Source organism: Haliotis cracherodii, unplaced genomic scaffold (genome assembly GCF_022045235.1).
Source record: "Haliotis cracherodii isolate W230 unplaced genomic scaffold, xgHalCrac1.p SCAF_2, whole genome shotgun sequence".
In the NCBI taxonomy this organism is placed as follows: Eukaryota; Metazoa; Mollusca; class Gastropoda; order Lepetellida; family Haliotidae; genus Haliotis; species Haliotis cracherodii.
This window is the reverse complement of record NW_027266275.1, coordinates 2,540,077-2,560,760: the sequence shown is the minus strand read 5'-3', so window position 1 is coordinate 2,560,760 and position 20,684 is coordinate 2,540,077. Positions and strand designations below refer to the sequence as shown.

Sequence of the window (20,684 nt, the reverse complement as noted above, 5' to 3'; positions counted from 1 at the left end):
TGCTTGCCGTAAAAGGCGACTATGCTTGTCGTAAGAGGCAACTAACGGGATCGGGTGGTTAGGCTCGCTGATTTGGGGTATAGTGTCATCGTATCCCAATTGTGAAGAGCGATGCTCATGACAATCACTGGATTGTCTGGTCTAGATTCGACCGCCGTCATAAGGCTGGAATACTGCTGCGTGCGGCGTTAAACAACAAACAAACAATTGGCAGTTCACAAGTCTGTATTGCGTTTAGTCACCATTAGCAGGCGCCTCATTGGTGACAAGATGGTTTAGGAAGGCTTGTGTGATGTCATTTCAGATCTAGACCAAGGCCTATCACAGCTGTACCAACGTCACCGGTTGGTTTGGAAGTTGGCGTAAACGACGTTTCATTTCATCCACAGATGATGGTCGACAAATCTGGTGAACTATCAGCCCAAGGGAGTGTGGGGATGTTCCGTTGTCCAGTGCAGTCTGTGAGCAGACATGGAACGTGAGGGTGTGCATTGTCCGCTGTAAAGTGAAGTGACGTCCATGGATCTGACGGGACGGGAGGACGGATGGCTTCGTCAAGGTACCGTACCCCTGGCCAGCTTCCATCGATGACCATCAGTGATTCTGTCATGTACAGATATTGTTCCCCACACCGTGACGATTTCACCACCGAATGCAGAACGTCGATCCACGCGTCAGCGTAACGTTCCATCTGATGTCGAGAAGCACGCTGACGGCCATTACTGCAGTCAAGATGAAACCTGGACTAATCTGTAAACAGGACAAATCTCCAGTCCTGTAACCTAAAACCTACATGATGTCGATGATGTGGCAGCAGACGTGGACGTACAGCTTGACGTCGCGGTCGGATATTATGATCTCGTAATCGATTCCTCACAGTCCTTGCACTCATAAGACCGCCTCCGTGGTCTAGTGGTAGAGCGTCCGCCCGGATATCAATGTTTAGGGTCATCATGGATGATGATGACAAAATGTTTGCACATGTGATTATTATGGATGATCTGAAAAATCCATAGCACTTGTATTATAATGTCATTTTTATAGTGAACATGAATTAATGCCGCTAGTATATATATATATGTAAATGTATGAAATCAGAACAATTTCACGCGATACCTGATATTCATCTTCGTCTTTGAACAGCTTGCGATAGCCCTCTAACTTTACAAAATCTGCACCTTTCGGGGTCTTTTTGACCTCTGGAGGAAAGTTGGCATCTCGAAGCACTTGATCCCAATGTTCTTCCAACTCTTGTTGATCCCTTCTCTGTATATCCCAGACTGCCTTGAATTCTGGAATAAAAGCATAGGTTGGTGGTTTTAGTATGAGGAGATTATAATCACATTTGGTTTCCTTTAAATTACTATGTATTGTATTGTTTGTTGTTTAACACCGCACTCAGCAATATTGGTCAGGAACTAATTGTCGCTTTTCTCGGTGCGTTTAGATGGCAAATATATCTAAGGGCTTCTTTCGCTTGTGACGGTGCCACCGACGGAGCAGGACAACCTATCTTTTCGCGAAAACCTGGTTTGTTGGTTGGTTGTTTAACGCCGCACTCAGCAATATTCCAGCTATATGATGGCGGTCTGTAAAAAATCGAGTCTGGCCCAGACAATCCAGTCATTGACATCATGAGCATTGCTGAAGATCTATTCCACCCCAGTTCTTCACGGGTCCCTTTAAATTACTCAGAGTAACATCATCAGGCATCATTCAGTATGTCGGTGATGTACGTGATCAGAGAGGCACTTTCTATGAACCTTTAGATGCAATAACCGAGAAATATGCGGTGCATCAGCGTGCACTTCCACATTCACATTCCTTCTACAGGAAGTCTGCTCAAATAGTACCAAAAATGTGACATGCCTTACCTTTCACAATGTTTTTTATTTGTCGTCGAGTCAGGAATTCGCACCTATTCTCGCCGGTGGTTTCCTAGAAGGAGAATTAAATATTTAAGAAGTAAACGACTGGCTGTTGTTTATCGTACTAAAAAAACTGCAGGGAGAATAAACCAGCCCCTCAATGTTTATTCTCCATGCAGTACTTTATTGTACGATAAACAAAGACAACGAGTTATTTATTTCTTATGAGATATTAACATTAGGTAAAATATTTTGGTCTTTCCCGGATATTCTCACAAGTTTCACGCCGATTATCTGTACCTTTTCTCACAATACCAATTGTCAAATCTCTCCCACACGTACGTACAAAAGACGACCATGTACACATACTACAAAGTAGATGTTATTACGTAAGCTATATTTATGATATTGATGTGCTCATTATTGTTCTGACAGTAATAGGCATGGTACGATATGAGATAAGAGTTCATTGACGTAAACTTGTGTGATTAAATATGATATCGATTACATTGTTGTAAATCATCTTGAAATTGTTTTTACCTTTGGATCTTTGGGTGTCTGTTTTTCGGTGTCACGCTTCAAAATTAATGTTGGATAGCACCACTCTTCAGATTTGTTCATGTCGCCCACAAGATATTCACTAATGTTCAATTCATCTTTCCTTAGGCTCTCTAACAATTCATCCTTCTGGTCGCTTTCCAACGTAGCTATTCTCTTAAGTATATCCCGACCTGAAACAATTTGGCAAATAATTATTTAGATCCTTGAGGGTAAGGCTTTCCAACAAGTCTTCCTTCTGGTCGCTTTCCAACGTAGCTATTCTCTTAAGTATATCCCGACCTGAAACAATTTGGCAAATAATTATTTAGATCCTTGAGGGTAAGGCTTTCCAACAAGTCTTCCTTCTGGTCGCTTTCTAACGTCTCTATTCTCTTAAGTATATCCCGACCTGAAACATTTTGTCAAATAATTCATATTTGGATCCTTGAGGGTAAGGCTTTCCAACAAGTCTTCCTTCTGGTCGCTTTCTAACGTATCTATTTTCTTTAGTATATCCCAACCTGAAACATTTTGTCAAATAATTATTTAGATCCTTGAGGGTAAGGCTTTCCGACAAGTCTTCCTTCTGGTGTCTCTCTAACGAATCTATTTTCTTAAGTATATCAAATTATTCCCTCAAATAATAAAGTTACTTACTTAATAGTACTCTTTGGATGTCATGTTTGTCCATTCTGACATCAGTTTTACTGTCTACCTGTAAAACATCGTCATTCGAATCAAAATATGTATATCATTTTGACTTCATATTTATGAATATATTTATTGTAAAATACAATTATATTTCTTATTTATTTCGTATATGCGGGTATTTGTCTTAATTAGATCATTTGTTTCTCAGTTGTAAAGGGGATGTATGAGAGGATTTGGGTGCAAAATAAACACCCAAATTATCAGGCCCTACCTCAGATTCGCACCCACATTGAGCGTATACTGATTGCCTAAGGGAATCAACAAAGCGCATGGTGGCGCCTTCTACAACTGGGCCACCTAAAGGACCAGTTTGTCAGGACCTGGTTACCGTATCTCTGATAAAGCTGCTGTCATATCGCCGAAAATTGTCATGTGTGTCTGATATTTAACGGGGCACAAAGTACTATTACAGCTGTGTGACGACGGCCTGTATATAATCGACTAAGGGGCAGAACTGCATTTACAAATTGCCGTACCACTATGGCGTAGGTGTGTCTGTCTGAGTACCTTCTCTGTGTAAGCTTCCCATAGCAGTATCTGATATTCTCTTTCCCTGCTTGGTTCTGCATCTGTTCCCCCTGAAGGCAAGTCTAGCTCAGCATCTGGGTTCTGTAAAGCGGCCATGAGGTCCTTCGGATCCACCTTTTGATTGGATATAGCTTGATTGATCTTCACGATAGCAGCGTGATCTGTAACATCAGTTGTATACGAATAGTTATGACTGTAACACATTATTATCATCCCGGTCATCGGAATAGGTCTTCAGCAACCCATGCTTGTCGTAAAAGACGACTATGCATGTCGTAAGAGGCGACCAACGGGATCGGGTGGTCAGGCACGCTGACTTGGTTGATGCATGTAATCATATCCCAATTTGGTGGATCGATGCTCATGATGTCAATCACTTGATTGTGTGGCCCAGACTTGATTATTTACAGATGTAGCTGGATTATTGCTGAGTGCGGCGTTAAACAAACAAGACAATGGTGCACCATGAGCAATACATACACACACTTGCAAGAAGCACATTATACATTTTGGACTTTGGATTTATGGAAGTACCTGCCATTAGATGCATGCAGGAGTATGGATGTTAAATGTTATTTTGTCTTGAGATTACAGGCAGGTAAGCAGTAGGATGCGTTTATAACAACATACGTGTGATTATCCTGTGGATCTCTGCGAGACACTGGTCAATGTCTTCTTCAGTTACACCTTTATTTCCCGCAACCTTTGCATACACCGCTTTGTGCTCGCCTTTTTCCTAAAGAACAAAATAGGTATGAATATTAATATAGTGAACCGCAAAAGAAACGTCATCCCAAGAAACGTTGCATTTTCTCAAATTTAACATTACTTTGTCCGAAAAAATGAAATTTGATTTATAAAAAACAAAGCAGATGACAATAAAACCGATCGCCCAAAGGCATTACGGCAACGGCCATGGTAACCCGATGCACGTGAGTTCCGTGCACATTGAAATGAAATGAAATGTTCCCCCATTTCTTGCCCTATAAAAATCCACCCAGATCGGATAACATTCATTCGTTATTGAATTGCTACAAAACCGCCCGCCAAGTAATGCATTTCAAGTCCACGTAAGGACCATATACAGGCTCCAGCTACGGTACCAGACCACCAACACCACAGGTGACTGACCACGTAGTGGAAGACCAAGGGCTACCACCCGACGTCAGGGTCGTCAGATTGTGCGACGGGACACATTAGTGCGGACATCGTGCGTCGACGATTGACGAGCAGACACCTCCACTGTTACAGGCCACACCGAGGTCCCATTCTTCAGTGGGCAACACAGCACCAGCATTGGTGCCACAAGCAGTGGAGAAGAGTCCTCTTCTCAGACGAGAGCCGTTACTATATCTCAACAGCGGATGGGAGAGAGAGAGAGTCTGGCGACGCCGTTGGAAACTATTCAGATGTGTGTGTTGTTGAGAGAGACTCGTTGGGTGGTGCGAGCATTATGGTGTGGGGTGGAATTGGTCTTGCACAAAGGGTCGGCCCTGTGGTCTTCTAGAACATCGGTCCAGGGAGAGGCAATGGTGTCACAGCAGCTCGGAACATTGATCAAGTCTTGAGACCACACGCCATACCTCATTTGGCACGTCGCCGCAACCACGAGTGTCAGCATGATAAAGCCCGTGCCTACACTGCGAGAGACTTCCTCCGGCAGAGTGGCATCAGAACCATGCAGTGGCCTGCCCCCAGTCCCGAATTAAATCACATTGAGCACTTGTGGGACGAGATTCAAAGACGGCTGATTGACGTCCGACCAAGGCCGACAACTGCAGCTGAACTATGTCAGACGTTACTCTGACGGGTGTCAAGTGCCTATGGCCTTCATCAACCGCCTCATTCATTCCATGTATCGACGTAGCACGGCAATCATCAATACAAATGGCGGACACACGAGATACTGACTTGTGATGGCATTTTCTCAGAGACTAGTGTTGTGTTTCACTTAGGAACATTTGACACTTTAATTTCAACCTTGATGATCAGTTTTGCCAAGTTTCATCTTTTTAATATCTCTCAAAGTATGTTTACAGTGTTTGGACAAATAAGGTTTCTCATATATCTGGCCATGGTGACGTTTCTTTTGCGGTTCAGTATAGTTTGACAGGAGCGTGACAAATAATTATCTAGTACACAAAAGGTGGACATAGTTGGATAAATCAGCAACGGTCAGGTGTCTGAAAATTAACATTGCTGTCTGTTAGCCAGGAAATCAGAACAGACTGTCATGCCGAAAAACGGCGTCTGGTGATTGCAGAGCACGGTAAAGCAGACACAAATTTGTTCTTCGTCCATAAGATGTGACCACTCACATCACGATACATCCACCGAATATACATGTATTGACTTTTTCTAGGCAACATTCCAACGTTCATTCCGTCGTGGGTACACAAGGATCTGTCCATTTCTCTATTGAAGACGGAAACGGGATTCGTCACTTCACCAAAAGGAACGCCAACTTTGGGAAGCAATTAGGGATAAAATCGTCACCACTGCAGCCGCTGAAGTCGCTGACGTTGAGGTAAAAAAACGCCTATGTAGGGCTGCTGTGGTGATGCTGGGTCACCCTGATCGTGGGCGATCTCTAGTGGTGCCATGTTGCCGATATTCAGTATATTCAGTTGGAAAAATTAAGTATTGAGTCAGGGACATATTTCACTTCGTTAACTGAAAGATTTATGAAAACGATATGTGTCATTAACTTGACCAGCACATGAAAACTGCTTTCAGTTTCTCAAGAAGGCGAATCATGCAAATGTCAAACGTTTTCCGTTTTCCGTTTTGTGACATTTTATCAATAAACAACATCTACACTTTATTTGCCTGTATATATTGCAACATCCACGAAATGTACTTTTGAAAATGTTGCTACCACCTATGCGTTTCTTGACGAATTTAAACTCGGGGCGTAGGACAGAACATTATATAATTAAGATGTTTCTAGGTGAAATTGATAGATTGATTGATTCTTGTTTAACGCCACACTCAGCAATACTCCAGCTATATAAAGGCGTCCTGTAAATAATCGAGTCTGGATCAGACAATCAAGTGATTGACATCAAGAGCATCGATCCACCCAGTAAGGATACGATGACATGCATCAACCAAGTCAGCGTGCCTGACCACCCGATCCCGTTAGTCGCCTTTTACGACAAGCATAGTCGCCTTTCACGGCAAGCATGGGTTGCTGAAGACCAATTCTACCCCGGACCTTCACGGGTCTTCTAGGTAAAAGGCATGGTAGGAGTCTAGGAGATTTGAGCAACTAAGAACACTTTTCATTGCAGCGTCAAGTATGCATTCAAAAACAAATCTAAACGATCTGCCGAGAAACGATTTCACAAACAACAAAACAAGCGTTAGTTTCACCTTGCTCTGTGTCAATAGTTTGTGATAGGCGTAAAACGTCTGTCCCTCCTTCGCCTTCACGTCTCCGTTCAAGGCGAAATATTTGATCATTGATGCCATTAGCTCTTCGGGTGTTGTAGACCTCATCACCCTGACAACTGACTGGTTCCCTGTAATCAATAACAGTTGATATTAAAAAAATGTTCTGTTGCGTGAGGTGAGGTGAAATGCGGTTTAACGCCGTGTTCAAGATTATTCTTGTGTGTGTGCCTGCTTGTACTAGTCCGGACTAATGCCGAATTTGTAGTGCCAGCCTACTGAGATACCATGTCGCAGTTTAACATGAATACCCCACCCAATCACACGCAGTATACTGACTCCGAGCCAATCAGTCCTTGTTTTAGCCTCCTCATGCAAAGCTCCAGGCTCTCCGGACAGACGCTCTATCCACTAGACCACGGAGGCGGTGTTCTGCTGAGTGAGGTCGCGGGTTTTAACAATATATTGGCATTATCACAGACACCAAATCTGAACTTTTCGTGTAGAAATTATATTATATATATATATATATATATATCAACGTATCAGTGATGGCTCCTCGTGTACCTCTCAGCTATTGTTCGACATATTCATTAAGTCTTTCTATATTAAAATTCTAGCATTATCGACAGTGAACAATTTGCGCAATTGTCACAATACTACTGTAAACTAACGACTACCGATCCATTAAGTTGCATTTTACGACCATAGGCTTATTGTAAGCTGGAATCCCCACGAGGATCAAAGAGTGTTCGCGTCTCTTTCCTATAGTTAACTTTCCCTTTATGTCGAGCAAATTTTCAGCAGCTCCATACATTTTAGGTACAATCCAGCATGCTTTTTCTACGAATAGATCGAAGGGCGTCATGTTAACAACATTCAAGGCCTCAAAAAAGCTTTAGAAAAGGTTTATTGGAGATATGTGGAGGATATGTGGAGGATATGTTAGCCCCTTAATGCTGAGTGCCAGGCAGGGTAACAACATGTACCATATTTTAACGTCCTTTCGTATGACGCGGCCGGGATCGAACCCCGGACCTTCCGCTTTCCGGGCCAACGCTCTACCACCAGACCACTGAGGTGGTAATAGGAGGATGAAATGCATGTAACAAATATCAAAACTTTGCGTAAACAAATTGAATTATCCAATGCCTGGGGAAACCTAAATATTACCGCAAGTATTGAAATAAGTATATATCAACTTCAAAATGACGGGGATAATTCTGGTAAGATATACTTACGTATCTGGTCATCTATATCTTTCTGCGTCAGTCGGCCATCATTGTCGAGGTTAGACGCTGCTCCCCGCAATGCCTTAGCTTTCTACAAGCAGAGGTAAAGTACATGCATTGTATAGACGTTTTCAGTTTGTGACTGTAGTAACGCTGTGCTTTTAAGCACCTCATCCACCACAAAATGTGAATTCAATCATGTACCGACTGACACCAGATTACAGTTTTAATTATCTTTCAGTCAAAGATAAAATCTTTGTGATTGTTGTACCTTTTCTTTTGCCTCTTGAAGAAGGATGGAAATGTCCACCAGATCCCTCTCGGTAACATTCTTAAGCTTGGGCAAACGTCTCAGCACGCCTATTGTCTCCTTCCTGTTGTCTTTGATTGTTTGGTCCTTTCCCAGTGCCACGTCTAGCTCCAAGAGCACATTGTTGCCTGTATCTAAACCACACAACTCAAGATTGCAATCTCCAATAGATAAGCTGACAGAGACGAAATAGGTTACATCTTACAGGGTATCATTGTACTGTGGGTTCACGGGGTATCATTGTACTGTGGTCTAAACGGGATATCATTGTACTGTGGTCTAAACAGGGTATCATTGTACTCTGGCCTTAACGGGGTATCATTGTACTGTGGGCTTCACGGGGTATCATTGTACTGTGGTCTAAACGGGGTATCATTGTACTGTGGTCTTTACGGGGTATCATTGTACTGTGGTCTAAACGGGGTATCATTCTACTGTGGGCTTAACGGGGTATCATTGTACTGTGGGCTTCACGGGGTATCATTGTACTGTGGCCTTCACGGGGTATCATTGTACTGTGGTGTTCACGGGGTATCATTCTACTGTGGTCTTAACGGGGTATCATTGTACTGTGGTCTAAACGGGGTATCATGGTACTGTGGTCTTAACGGGGTATCATTGTACTGTGGTCTTAACGGTGTATCATTGTACTGTGGTGTTCACGGGGTATCATTGTACTGTGGCCTTCACGGGGTATCATTGTACTGTTGCCTTCACGGGGTATCATTGTACTGTGGGCTTCACGGGGTATCATTGTACTGTGGGCTTCACGGGGTATCATTGTACTGTGGTGTTCACGGGGTATCATTCTACTGTGGGCTTCACGGGGTTTCATTGTACTGTGGTGTTCACGGGGTATCATTGTACTGTGGTGTTCACGGGGCATCATTGTACTGTGGTCTAAACGGGGTATCATTGTACTGTGGTCTAAACGGGGTATCATTGTACTGTGGTCTAAACGGGGTATCATTGTACTGTGGCCTTCACGGGGTATCATTGTACTGTGGTCTTCACGGGGTATCATTGTACTGTGGTGTTCACGGGGTATCATTGTACTGTGGTCTTAACGGGGTATCATTGTACCGTGGTGTTCACGGGGTATCATTGTACTGTGGTGTTCACGGGGTATCATTGTACCGTGGTGTTCACGGGGTATCATTGTACTGTGGTCTTAACGGGGTATCATTGTACTGTGGTGTTCACGGGGTATCATTGTACTGTGGTCTTAACGGGGTATCATTCTACTGTGGGCTTCACAGGGTATCACTGTACTGTGGTCTTAACGGGGTATCATTCTACTGTGGTGTTCACGGGGTATCATTGTACTGTGGGCTTCACGGGGTATCATTCTACTGTGGGCTTCACGGGGTATCATTGTACTGTGGCCTTCACGGGGTATCATTGTACTGTTGCCTTCACGGGGTATCATTCTACTGTGGGCTTCACGGGGTATCATTGTACTGTGGTGTTCACGGAGTATCATTGTACTGCGGTGTTCACGGGGTTTCATTGTACTGTGGGCTTCACGGGGTATCATTGTACTGTGGCCTTCACGGGGTATCATTGTACTGTTGCCTTCACGGGGTATCATTCTACTGTGGGCTTCACGGGGTATCATTGTACTGTGGTGTTCACGGAGTATCATTGTACTGCGGTGTTCACGGGGTATCATTCTACTGTGGTCTTAACGGGGTATCATTGTACTGTGGTGTTCACGGGGTATCATTGTACTGTGGTGTTCACGGGGTATCATTGTACCGTGGTGTTCACGGGGTTTCATTGTACTGTGGTCTTAACGGGGTATCATTGTACTGTGGTGTTCACGGGGTATCATTGTACTGTGGTCTTAACGGGGTATCATTCTACTGTGGGCTTCACAGGGTATCACTGTACTGTGGTCTTAACGGGGTATCATTCTACTGTGGTGTTCACGGGGTATCATGGTACTGTGGGCGTTACAGGGTATCATTGTACTGTGGGCTTCACGGGGTTTCATTGTACTGTTGCCTTCACGGGGTATCATTGTACTGTTGCCTTCACGGGGTATCATTCTACTGTGGGCTTCACGGGGTATCATTGTACTGTGGTGTTCACGGAGTATCATTGTACTGCGGTGTTCACGGGGTTTCATTGTACTGTGGGCTTCACGGGGTATCATTGTACTGTTGCCTTCACGGGGTATCATTGTACTGTTGCCTTCACGGGGTATCATTCTACTGTGGGCTTCACGGGGTATCATTGTACTGTGGTGTTCACGGAGTATCATTGTACTGCGGTGTTCACGGGGTATCATTCTACTGTGGTCTTAACAGGGTATCATTGTACCGTGGTGTTCACGGGGTATCATTGTACTGTGGTGTTCACGGGGTATCATTGTACCGTGGTGTTCACGGGGTATCATTGTACTGTGGTCTTAACAGGGTATCATTGTACTGTGGTGTTCACGGGGTATCATTGTACTGTGGTCTTAACGGGGTATCATTCTACTGTGGGCTTCACAGGGTATCACTGTACTGTGGTCTTAACGGGGTATCATTCTACTGTGGTGTTCACGGGGTATCATTCTACTGTGGGCTTCACGGGGTATCATTGTACTGTGGGCTTCACGGGGTATCATTGTACTGTGGCCTTCGCGGGGTATCATTGTACTGTTGCCTTCACGGGGTATCATTGTACTGTGGGCTTCACGGGGTATCATTGTACTGTGGTGTTCACGGAGTATCATTGTACTGCGGTGTTCACGGGGTTTCATTGTACTGTGGGCTTCACGGGGTATCATTGTACTGTGGCCTTCACGGGGTATCATTGTACTGTTGCCTTCACGGGGTATCATTCTACTGTGGGCTTCACGGGGTATCACTGTACTGTGGTGTTCACGGAGTATCATTGTACTGCGGTGTTCACGGGGTATCATTCTACTGTGGTCTTCACGGGGTATCATTGTACTGTGGTGTTCACGGGGTATTATTGTACTGTGGTGTTCACGGGGTATCATTCTACTTTGGGCTTCAAGGGGTATCACTGTACTGTGGCCTTCACGGGGTATCATTGTACTGTGGTGTTCACGGAGTATCATTGTACTGCGGTGTTCATGGGGTATCATTGTACTGTGGGCTTCACGGGGTATCATTGTACTGTGGTCTTAACGGGGTATCATTGTACTGTGGTGTTCACGGGGTATCATTCTACTGTGGGCTTCACGGGGTTTCATTGTACTGTGGTGTTCACGGGGTATCATTGTACTGTGGTGTTCACGGGGTATCATTGTACTGTGGCCTTAACGGGGTATCATTGTACTGTGGTGTTCACGGGGTATCATTGTACTGTGGTCTTAACCGGGTATCATTGTACCGTGGTGTTCACGGGGTATCATTGTACCGTGGTGTTCACGGGGTATCATTGTACTGTGGCCTTCACGGGGTATCATTGTACTGTGGTCTAAACGGGGTATCATTGTACCGTGGTGTTCACGGGGTATCATTGTACTGTGGTGTTCACGGGGTATCATTGTACCGTGGTGTTCACGGGGTATCATTGTACTGTGGTCTTAACGGGGTATCATTGTACTGTGGTGTTCACGGGGTATCATTGTACTGTGGTCTTAACGGGGTATCATTCTACTGTGGGCTTCACAGGGTATCACTGTACTGTGGTCTTAACGGGGTATCATTCTACTGTGGTGTTCACGGGGTATCATTGTACTGTTGCCTTCACGGGGTATCATTCTACTGTGGGCTTCACGGGGTATCATTGTACTGTGGTGTTCACGGAGTATCATTGTACTGCGGTGTTCACGGGGTTTCATTGTACTGTGGGCTTCACGGGGTATCATTGTACTGTTGCCTTCACGGGGTATCATTGTACTGTTGCCTTCACGGGGTATCATTCTACTGTGGGCTTCACGGGGTATCATTGTACTGTGGTGTTCACGGAGTATCATTGTACTGCGGTGTTCACGGGGTATCATTCTACTGTGGTCTTAACGGGGTATCATTGTACCGTGGTGTTCACGGGGTATCATTGTACTGTGGTGTTCACGGGGTATCATTGTACCGTGGTGTTCACGGGGTATCATTGTACTGTGGTCTTAACAGGGTATCATTGTACTGTGGTGTTCACGGGGTATCATTGTACTGTGGTCTTAACGGGGTATCATTCTACTGTGGGCTTCACAGGGTATCACTGTACTGTGGTCTTAACGGGGTATCATTCTACTGTGGTGTTCACGGGGTATCATTCTACTGTGGGCTTCACGGGGTATCATTGTACTGTGGGCTTCACGGGGTATCATTGTACTGTGGCCTTCACGGGGTATCATTGTACTGTTGCCTTCACGGGGTATCATTCTACTGTGGGCTTCACGGGGTATCATTGTACTGTGGTGTTCACGGAGTATCATTGTACTGCGGTGTTCACGGGGTTTCATTGTACTGTGGGCTTCACGGGGTATCATTGTACTGTGGCCTTCACGGGGTATCATTGTACTGTTGCCTTCACGGGGTATCATTCTACTGTGGGCTTCACGGGGTATCATTGTACTGTGGTGTTCACGGAGTATCATTGTACTGCGGTGTTCACGGGGTTTCATTGTACTGTGGGCTTCACGGGGTATCGTTGTACTGTGGTGTTCACGGAGTATCATTGTACTGCGGTGTTCACGGGGTTTCATTGTATTGTGATCTTCAAGGGGTATCATTGTACTGTGGTGTTCACGGGTAGCCTGTCGTGAGTTTGTAACACAGCAATTCCGAGCACAGTGCTACCGCGAACAGTAGCTAGGGATACGGCCCGGCCCCTACCATCACTTCTGAATTATCAGGTGCAGAACATTCCATTTCCATATCAAACCTCAAAATAGTTACATGGAATATTGAAGGTTTTCTTTCCAAAACAGACGATCTAGACTTTTTAGATTACATAAAAGGCTTCGAAATCATATGTCTAGTTGAAACATTTATTGACTATGCATTATCCATACCTCAGCTGTCAGCTTATGACACATATATTGCAAAAGCTCATAGGCTAGCTAAGGCTGGTACACTGTCAGGCGGTGTAACGTTGTTGGTTAAGACCCGTATAGACCTGCACTGCCAACAGATTGAATTAGATATACACAATGTCGTATGCATTAAATTTGATAATTTCTCAACTCTTGGCAAAAACCTGTTATTATTTTGAATGTATGTTCCTCCCATTGGCTCAACATTCTACGTTGCAGCAGAAAAGGCAACCGCCATTGAATTGGTTGACCAGTGGTTGATTGAGCATAGTGACTTAGACTGTGAGGTCATCATCTGTGGGGACCTGAATGCCCGTGTAGGCGGGGGAAACAACCCACCAGAGACACTAATTACACCTGGCCTCAACAATGCAGCTTTTCCCGAAGACCCACCTGTTCCTGTAGAAAAGGGACAGTCATGTGATAGTTTTGTAAACGCTTTTGGTCGTAAGCTACTGGAACTGTATTTCACTCATGATTTATATATCTTCAACTGCAGGACAACTGGAGACAAAGAGGGTAGTTTCACTTACATAGCAGATCAAGGATGTAGCGTAATCGATTTTTTTGTAGGTTCAGTTAATGTTCACAATTGTTGTCAATCCATGTTTGTGGATACAAGAGTTGAGTCAAAACATATGCCTGTATGTCTACATTTGGACATATTTCTCCCTAAAATATCTACAAGTGATGATTATCTTTCCACCAAAATACACAAATATAAATGGAACCCTCGTAAGCGTGATGTGTTTATAGGAAGTATAACAAATCTATGTCCATCCTTCAACGAGCTCATCGATCTTTTAACTTTTGATTTCAATCTTGCCCTCGAAAAATTTGTTAATGTTGTTCTTTGTGTCGCTGACTGTATGAAGGTACCTTGTGTTAAAAGTTCACCCCGAAATACGGGGTTTTATAATAGTGAATGCAGACGAGCAAAACGGGAAGCGAGGCGATACATGAGGAAATTCAAAGAGAAGAAATCTAACGAAAATAAGTTAATCTTTTGTAAAATGACAAACAAGTATAAACATGTTTGCAGAACAGCAAAATCAAACTATCAATTTATGACACAAACAAAACTAAAGCTATCTCTATCTGATTCAACCACATTTTGGAAAGAGTTACGGAGTATATCAGGTCGTAGGGAAACAAAGAATAACAGTGTGACCAGTGTATTTTGGAGTCGCCGATTACCGACTCAGAAATCCACAAGGCTATAAATCGTTTAAAGAATGGCAAATCCCCTGGTGTTGATGACGTGGTCATTGAAATGTTAAAATGTTGTGAAAATGTAATAACTCCTTTCCTACGAAATTTGTTCAATAAGTTATTTGATTCTGGATTATTCCCTCAGAACTGGACGAAAGCTATTATCCTTCCACTACATAAGAAAGGTAACAAAAATAATCCAGATAACTTTAGAGGGATATCTCTATTGTGTACAATTAGTAAGGTTTACACAAGTGTCTTAAACTCTAGACTTACAAACTGGGCTAATATTACCCGGAAGTAAATTACCCGAGACACAAGCAGGCTTTAGACAGGGATATTCTCCTGCTGACCACATATGCACGTTGAATGCAATTGTTAACAAATGTTTATCGAAAAGAAAAGGGAAATTATACGTTGCTTTTGTGGATTTTAAAAAAGCCTTTGATTCAGTAAATCATCTTAAACTATGGGAGTGTCTGCACGATGTAGGCTTGGGTGGAAAGATGATGAGAGCACTTAAGGGAATCTATGCCTCCGTGAAAGCGTGTGTGAGATGTAATGATAACATTTATACAGAATATTTTGATTGTCCTAACGGAGTTAAACAAGGCTGTATATTAAGCCCTCTATTATTTTCCTTTTTCATCAATGAACTGTCAAATGATGTTTCATCACATAGGAAACACGGCGTACAATTATTTCCTGACTTGTTTGAAATATTATTATTGTTTGCCGACGATGTTATTCTTGTCTCTGACACAGTAGCTGGTTTACAGAACCAACTTAATATTCTTGATAACTTTGCAGATTCACATGGATTAACGGCTAATTTAGATAAAACGAGTGTTGTTGTATTTAGACGAGGAGGGCGGTTATCTGTTCATGAGAAATGGTTCTATAAAGGCAAACGTATTTCAACCGCCAACTCCTATAGATATCTTGGGTTTGTATTCTCATATACATCAAAGATGAACCAATGTGTTTCAGATCTAGCATCAAGGGGTAAACGAGCTTTAATGGAAATATTTCGCAATCTACGGAAGATTGGTTTTGTTGACACTTCAGTTTTCTTTAAAATATTTGATACTCAGATTCAACCTATTCTTTTATATGGTGCGGAAATATGGGGTGTAGACAGATTTGAAAAAATAGAACAAGTGCATATTATGGCTTGTAAGAAGTTTCTTAACGTTGGTTTGCAAACCCCAAATGCTATTGTGTATGGGGAATGCGGTCGGTACCCACTACATGTAAATGCTATGTGTCGTTCTGTAAAGTATTGGCTAAAACTGATTGAAATGGACGAAGATAGGATACCAAGAAAATCTTATAATATGCTTGTATATAACGACAAGTGTGGTCGTCATAACTATGCTTCTTCTATTCGTTCCATATTATTTTCTCACGGATTCGGAGTAGTTTGGCTCAGTCAAGCTGTTGGCGACAAGCCATCATTCATGAATAGTTTTAAAAACGTTTTGATAAATATGTTCTACCAATCAGGGAATAGTACTATCAAGGCTAGTTCTAGGTACATTCTGTATAAAGAATTTAAAAGTCTCCTGGAACCAGAAAAATACCTTTCCATTATTACTGAAATAAAATATCGAAATGTTTTGATAAGGCTTAGAGCCGGGCTACTAAGACTTAAGGTAAACGAAGGTAGATGGGCTGATATTGACTTACGTTTACGACTCTGCCCCATATGTGAAACAAGTATAGAGAATGAATATCATTTTACTTTAGAATGTGAATATTACAACGATATTAGACATCTGTATTTACCAACAACATTTTGCAATAATCCAAATATGCATAAATTTAAAACGCTACTGTCATCTTCGTGTAAACAATTACTTGGAAAACTATGTAAATACCTGTATTACAGCTATGAAAGAAGACGTAATTATGAAAAGCCTGTAAATCTGTAAATTTGTACCTGACATTACCTTTTTTCATGTACCACACTATTTCAAATGTATGTATTGTATATGGGCCAGTGGCCTTGGTACAAATAAAGACTTCTTCTTCTTCGAGTACCCTTGCAGATCAATACACTGCCTCCATCTATTCTCCAGGTCAGGTATCCCTGTTTTGTGCCAGGTCAAATCCTGGTCTGTCAATAGTCCAGGTCTCATCACCTATCACTAGCCTCAAATAAAAACCTTCTTGGTGGCAATTACATCTGGTTAACAGGGCATTAGACCTGGGAAACCTTCGGGTGACCTGCGTAGCCTTCTTTTAACAAAATTGCAATCAAGGAACATGCGATAAATGTTCATTGAGGATTATTTCTAGTGGCACATACTAGAAGCCTGTGTTCTCTTCTAACTCAAGGAATGTACTGTGGCTATTGTTCAGTGCCAGGTTGTGGACGGGGTCAATGTTGTCTATCTCCCAAGCCAATCTACATTCAATGGTTACATGTCACGGGGCAGGTCTCCACACACAGCATGCAGCTGTACATCAATATTCTTTAGTAATTGGCCATCTAGGATATATAATTTGATGACTGCTATAAACTCAGCTTTGTCCATTTAAATGCTAAAGAATAGGATACCTCGGAGTCGAATTCAGTTCACTGACTGTAGCACGCCACATTGTGAAAGATGAAACAACAAACACAGGTCAAGACTAAGATAAGTCACACGTAGGCATGACTATAAACTTGATATCCCAGACATTCTCTCTCTTTGATATCCTAGGCTGAAAACGTTATCATGCCCCTCGAATGCTGTAGTACTTACATTAGTACTCTCCAATTCGGCCTAAGGGCGTGGAGTAAAGTGTCCTTACAAAGCACCGATGGTACAAAACAATTCAAAATGAAAGGCATCATTGGCCCTTACAGAAACGCTTCACCTGTAAAGATCCTGGTTAGAATTGGTCTTCACGAACTCAGGCTCGCTGACTTGGATGATGCATGTCATTGCGTAGATGGATGCTCATGAGGTCAAGCACTGGATTGTCTGGTCCAGGCTCGATTATTTACAGACCGCCCTCATATATTACGAAGTGATGTGTTAAACAACAAACAAATAAATCCAGAAATGGTTCTACTTACTTTCAGCTGGGTGAACGGGGCACGACACAACAACGCCCATCGTGAGCTCTGTGCACTGGAACATGACAGCATGGAAAACATAAACATCAGTGTAAACCCTCTCAGGTCTATTCAAGTCAATAGTATTGCACCAGTGAAGCTTTAAAACGTGTCAAAACGTGACACTTAATTCTTAGGATTTGTATTGTGGTCCTGTGTTTCAGCGTCATTGCAAGACAAACTGTATATACAATACTCTGAAATTTGTTTTGTTTCTTTGTTTGTTGTTTAACGCCGCACTCAGCAATATTCCAGCTATGACGGCGGTCTGTAAACAATCGAGTCTAGACCAGACAATCCAGTGATTGACATCATGAGCATCGATCCACGCAATTGGGATACGATGATATGCATCAACCAAGTCAGCGAGCCCGACCACCCGATCCCTCTTACGACAAGCATAGTCGCCTTTTAGGGTAAGCATATGTTGCTGAAGACCTATTCCACCCCGGGTAGATCTTCACGGGTCAATACTCGAAGAGAATCTGAGGGTGTAGTCAAGGTCATCTCTATGAGAACCAGATAGAACAAATTCTGCACTCGACTTTCACATACGTCACCTCCTAAAGGGACAGCTCTACAACAGCAGGTGTTCTGGTGATTATTTCCAGACTGCATTATGAATGAATATGAGGGAATGGTGATCAGTCAAAATTAATTGAGTGGTTGATTTTCAGTTGTCAACTCAAGTCTAGATTAGCCTCCGAAACAGATTCCATTTGGCGTAAAAGACAAAATAGCTGTGAAAATGACATGGATGAACCACCGTAAATCAGCGATGACACCGGTTTCGGTTATGCGTGGTTGTACCAAAGTGACGGTAATAAACATGATTGTTTAAGATTATTCCATAGAAAGTCACTAGATATGTTTCAGCAGGATTGGAGATCGACACTTGAAAACAGTTCAAGATATGTCATGTCATCTTTTAAATCGATGATTGAACCTGACTTGTATTTAAATGTTATAACATGCAAATCTCTGCGCATAACATATTCAAGATTTCGTCTCGGGATGTCTGACAGAATGGTGGACATCGTCCTATACCGAAGCCAATGAGATTGTGTCCTTTCTGTCAAACTTGTATAGAGGATGAACTTCATATACCGCTTGTTTGTACTGTTTATACTGATTTAAGGGAAGCATGTATTCCACAGAAATACCTGTGTTTATCAAATTTGTATTCTAATGATGGAAAAACAATTCTGAGGTTAGCACTTTTTGTTCATCATGCACCTTCTCGGCGCAAGAATCTTATAGTATCGTGAAGTCACTTCGTAAAATAATTGTTTCCACATATGTATTGTCTGCAGCAGTTGTACTCACGGTTATTATCTCTTTGTACTCTTGTTTTGTGTATGGGCCGGAGGCCTAAAGTACAATAAAACCTCTTGACGTGTGTGTGTGTGTGTGTGTGTGTGTGTGTGTGTGTTTGTGTGTGCGTGTGTTTGTGTGTGTGCGTGTGTCTTTGTGTGTGTGTGCGTGTGTTTGTATGTGTGTGTTTGTGTGCGTGTTTGTGCGTGCGTGCGTGTGTGCGTGTTTGTGTGTGTTTGTGCGCGTGTGTTTGTGTGTGTTTGTGTGTGCGTGTGTGTGTGTTTGTGTGTGTGCGTGTGTTTGTGTGTGTGCGTGCGTGTTTGTGTGTGTGCGTGTGTGTGTGTGTGTGTGTGTGTGTGTGTGGCTGCTTGTACTAGTCTGGACTGATGCCAATTTATAGTGCTTGCACATTGAGATACCATGCCGTAGTTTAACATGAATACCCCTCTAAGACACATTATACTGACTCCGAGCCGACCAGTCCTTGGTTTAGCCCCTTAATGCCGAGCGCTAGACAGGGTAACAACAAGTACCATCTTTTAACGTCTTTTGGTATGATGCGGCCGGGGATCTTCCGCTCTCCGGGAGGACGCTCTACCACTAGACCACGGAAGTGGTCACTATCTATATGAGGTCCTTGAACAATAGGTAGGTGGCACCTCCATGTATGTAGCACTACAGCAGTGTGTATAGTACAAATATACCACGGATATTTGTGACCGTGATACATGTTCAAAACGGATTGAGTTAGGGCTTCACAATTCAGTTCCATAAGGATTTAAGTCATTTGTTTTCGTTAATAAAAACAGAAATACATGCATTTTCTGAAATGAGGCTATCTTCCAAGTTCACTATGCACACTGAGAGGTACAGAGAAGTGATGTGAAAGCAATTCTTCATCAACCAATTGTTATATCAAACTCCTCAAAGTACTAATTGGGGATTCAAACCCACACCCTCAGAGTGAGGTGCCTAATCAGCGATCTAACCCACTCAGCAACCACACTTTAGAATCGAACCCGGGTTTTTGGTGTGAAGAGACAACGCTTTACTCGGCCACCTCACTGCGCGAACTATGATGAACTCTACAATACTCACATAACGGCCAGTCTCTTGTTGTGCTGCAGGTGCACCTGCCTTCACTTGCACCTTGTGGTTGTGCGCCGCCGTATGTCGCGGTGCTGGCTTTATACTGCCATAAAAGTACCATGGGTAGTTCCACGAAAAGCATTTACACATGAATTCTTGGAATTGGGAGACCCCCCTCAGCCCTTTATTCCGAACACCTACCATAATCACTTTTTGATAGTGATTCACCTACCCATGCACATGATATAGCTGGAATCGTACAATAGATCCTGCTTTTAGCAGTGATTTTTTATTAATATTGAAAGGATTTTTTCGCTTGTATTATTCTATCGTTCTAATCTGACGTTTAATAACTCGTTATCTGGCCAGCGTATCTACTGAG

General features: G+C 42.9%; 2 protein-coding genes across 2 annotated transcripts in view; one reads left to right on the top strand and one right to left on the bottom strand.

Annotated features, from left to right (window-relative positions):
* Positions 1 to 20,386, bottom strand: part of LOC139469434 (uncharacterized) — a 29,948-nt gene extending 9,562 nt beyond the window's left edge. Inside the window, exons 1-11 of the mRNA XM_071251600.1 lie at positions 20,312 to 20,386; positions 17,861 to 17,915; positions 8,544 to 8,716; positions 8,282 to 8,363; positions 7,023 to 7,171; positions 4,278 to 4,383; positions 3,627 to 3,808; positions 3,066 to 3,123; positions 2,409 to 2,599; positions 1,875 to 1,938; positions 1,117 to 1,292 (exon numbers count right to left, since the gene is read on the bottom strand). Of these exons, the coding sequence (XP_071107701.1) occupies positions 1,117 to 1,292; positions 1,875 to 1,938; positions 2,409 to 2,599; positions 3,066 to 3,123; positions 3,627 to 3,808; positions 4,278 to 4,383; positions 7,023 to 7,171; positions 8,282 to 8,363; positions 8,544 to 8,716; positions 17,861 to 17,900 (1,221 nt within the window). The 5' untranslated portion in view covers positions 17,901 to 17,915; positions 20,312 to 20,386. The remainder of the gene's footprint in view (positions 1 to 1,116; positions 1,293 to 1,874; positions 1,939 to 2,408; positions 2,600 to 3,065; positions 3,124 to 3,626; positions 3,809 to 4,277; positions 4,384 to 7,022; positions 7,172 to 8,281; positions 8,364 to 8,543; positions 8,717 to 17,860; positions 17,916 to 20,311) is intronic.
* Positions 15,632 to 16,829, top strand: LOC139468888 (uncharacterized). Its single transcript, XM_071251021.1, has one exon. The coding sequence runs from the start codon at positions 15,765 to 15,767 to the stop codon at positions 16,725 to 16,727; it is 963 nt and encodes a 320-aa protein (XP_071107122.1). The 5' UTR covers positions 15,632 to 15,764; the 3' UTR covers positions 16,728 to 16,829.
* Positions 20,387 to 20,684: the final 298 nt, after the last annotated feature.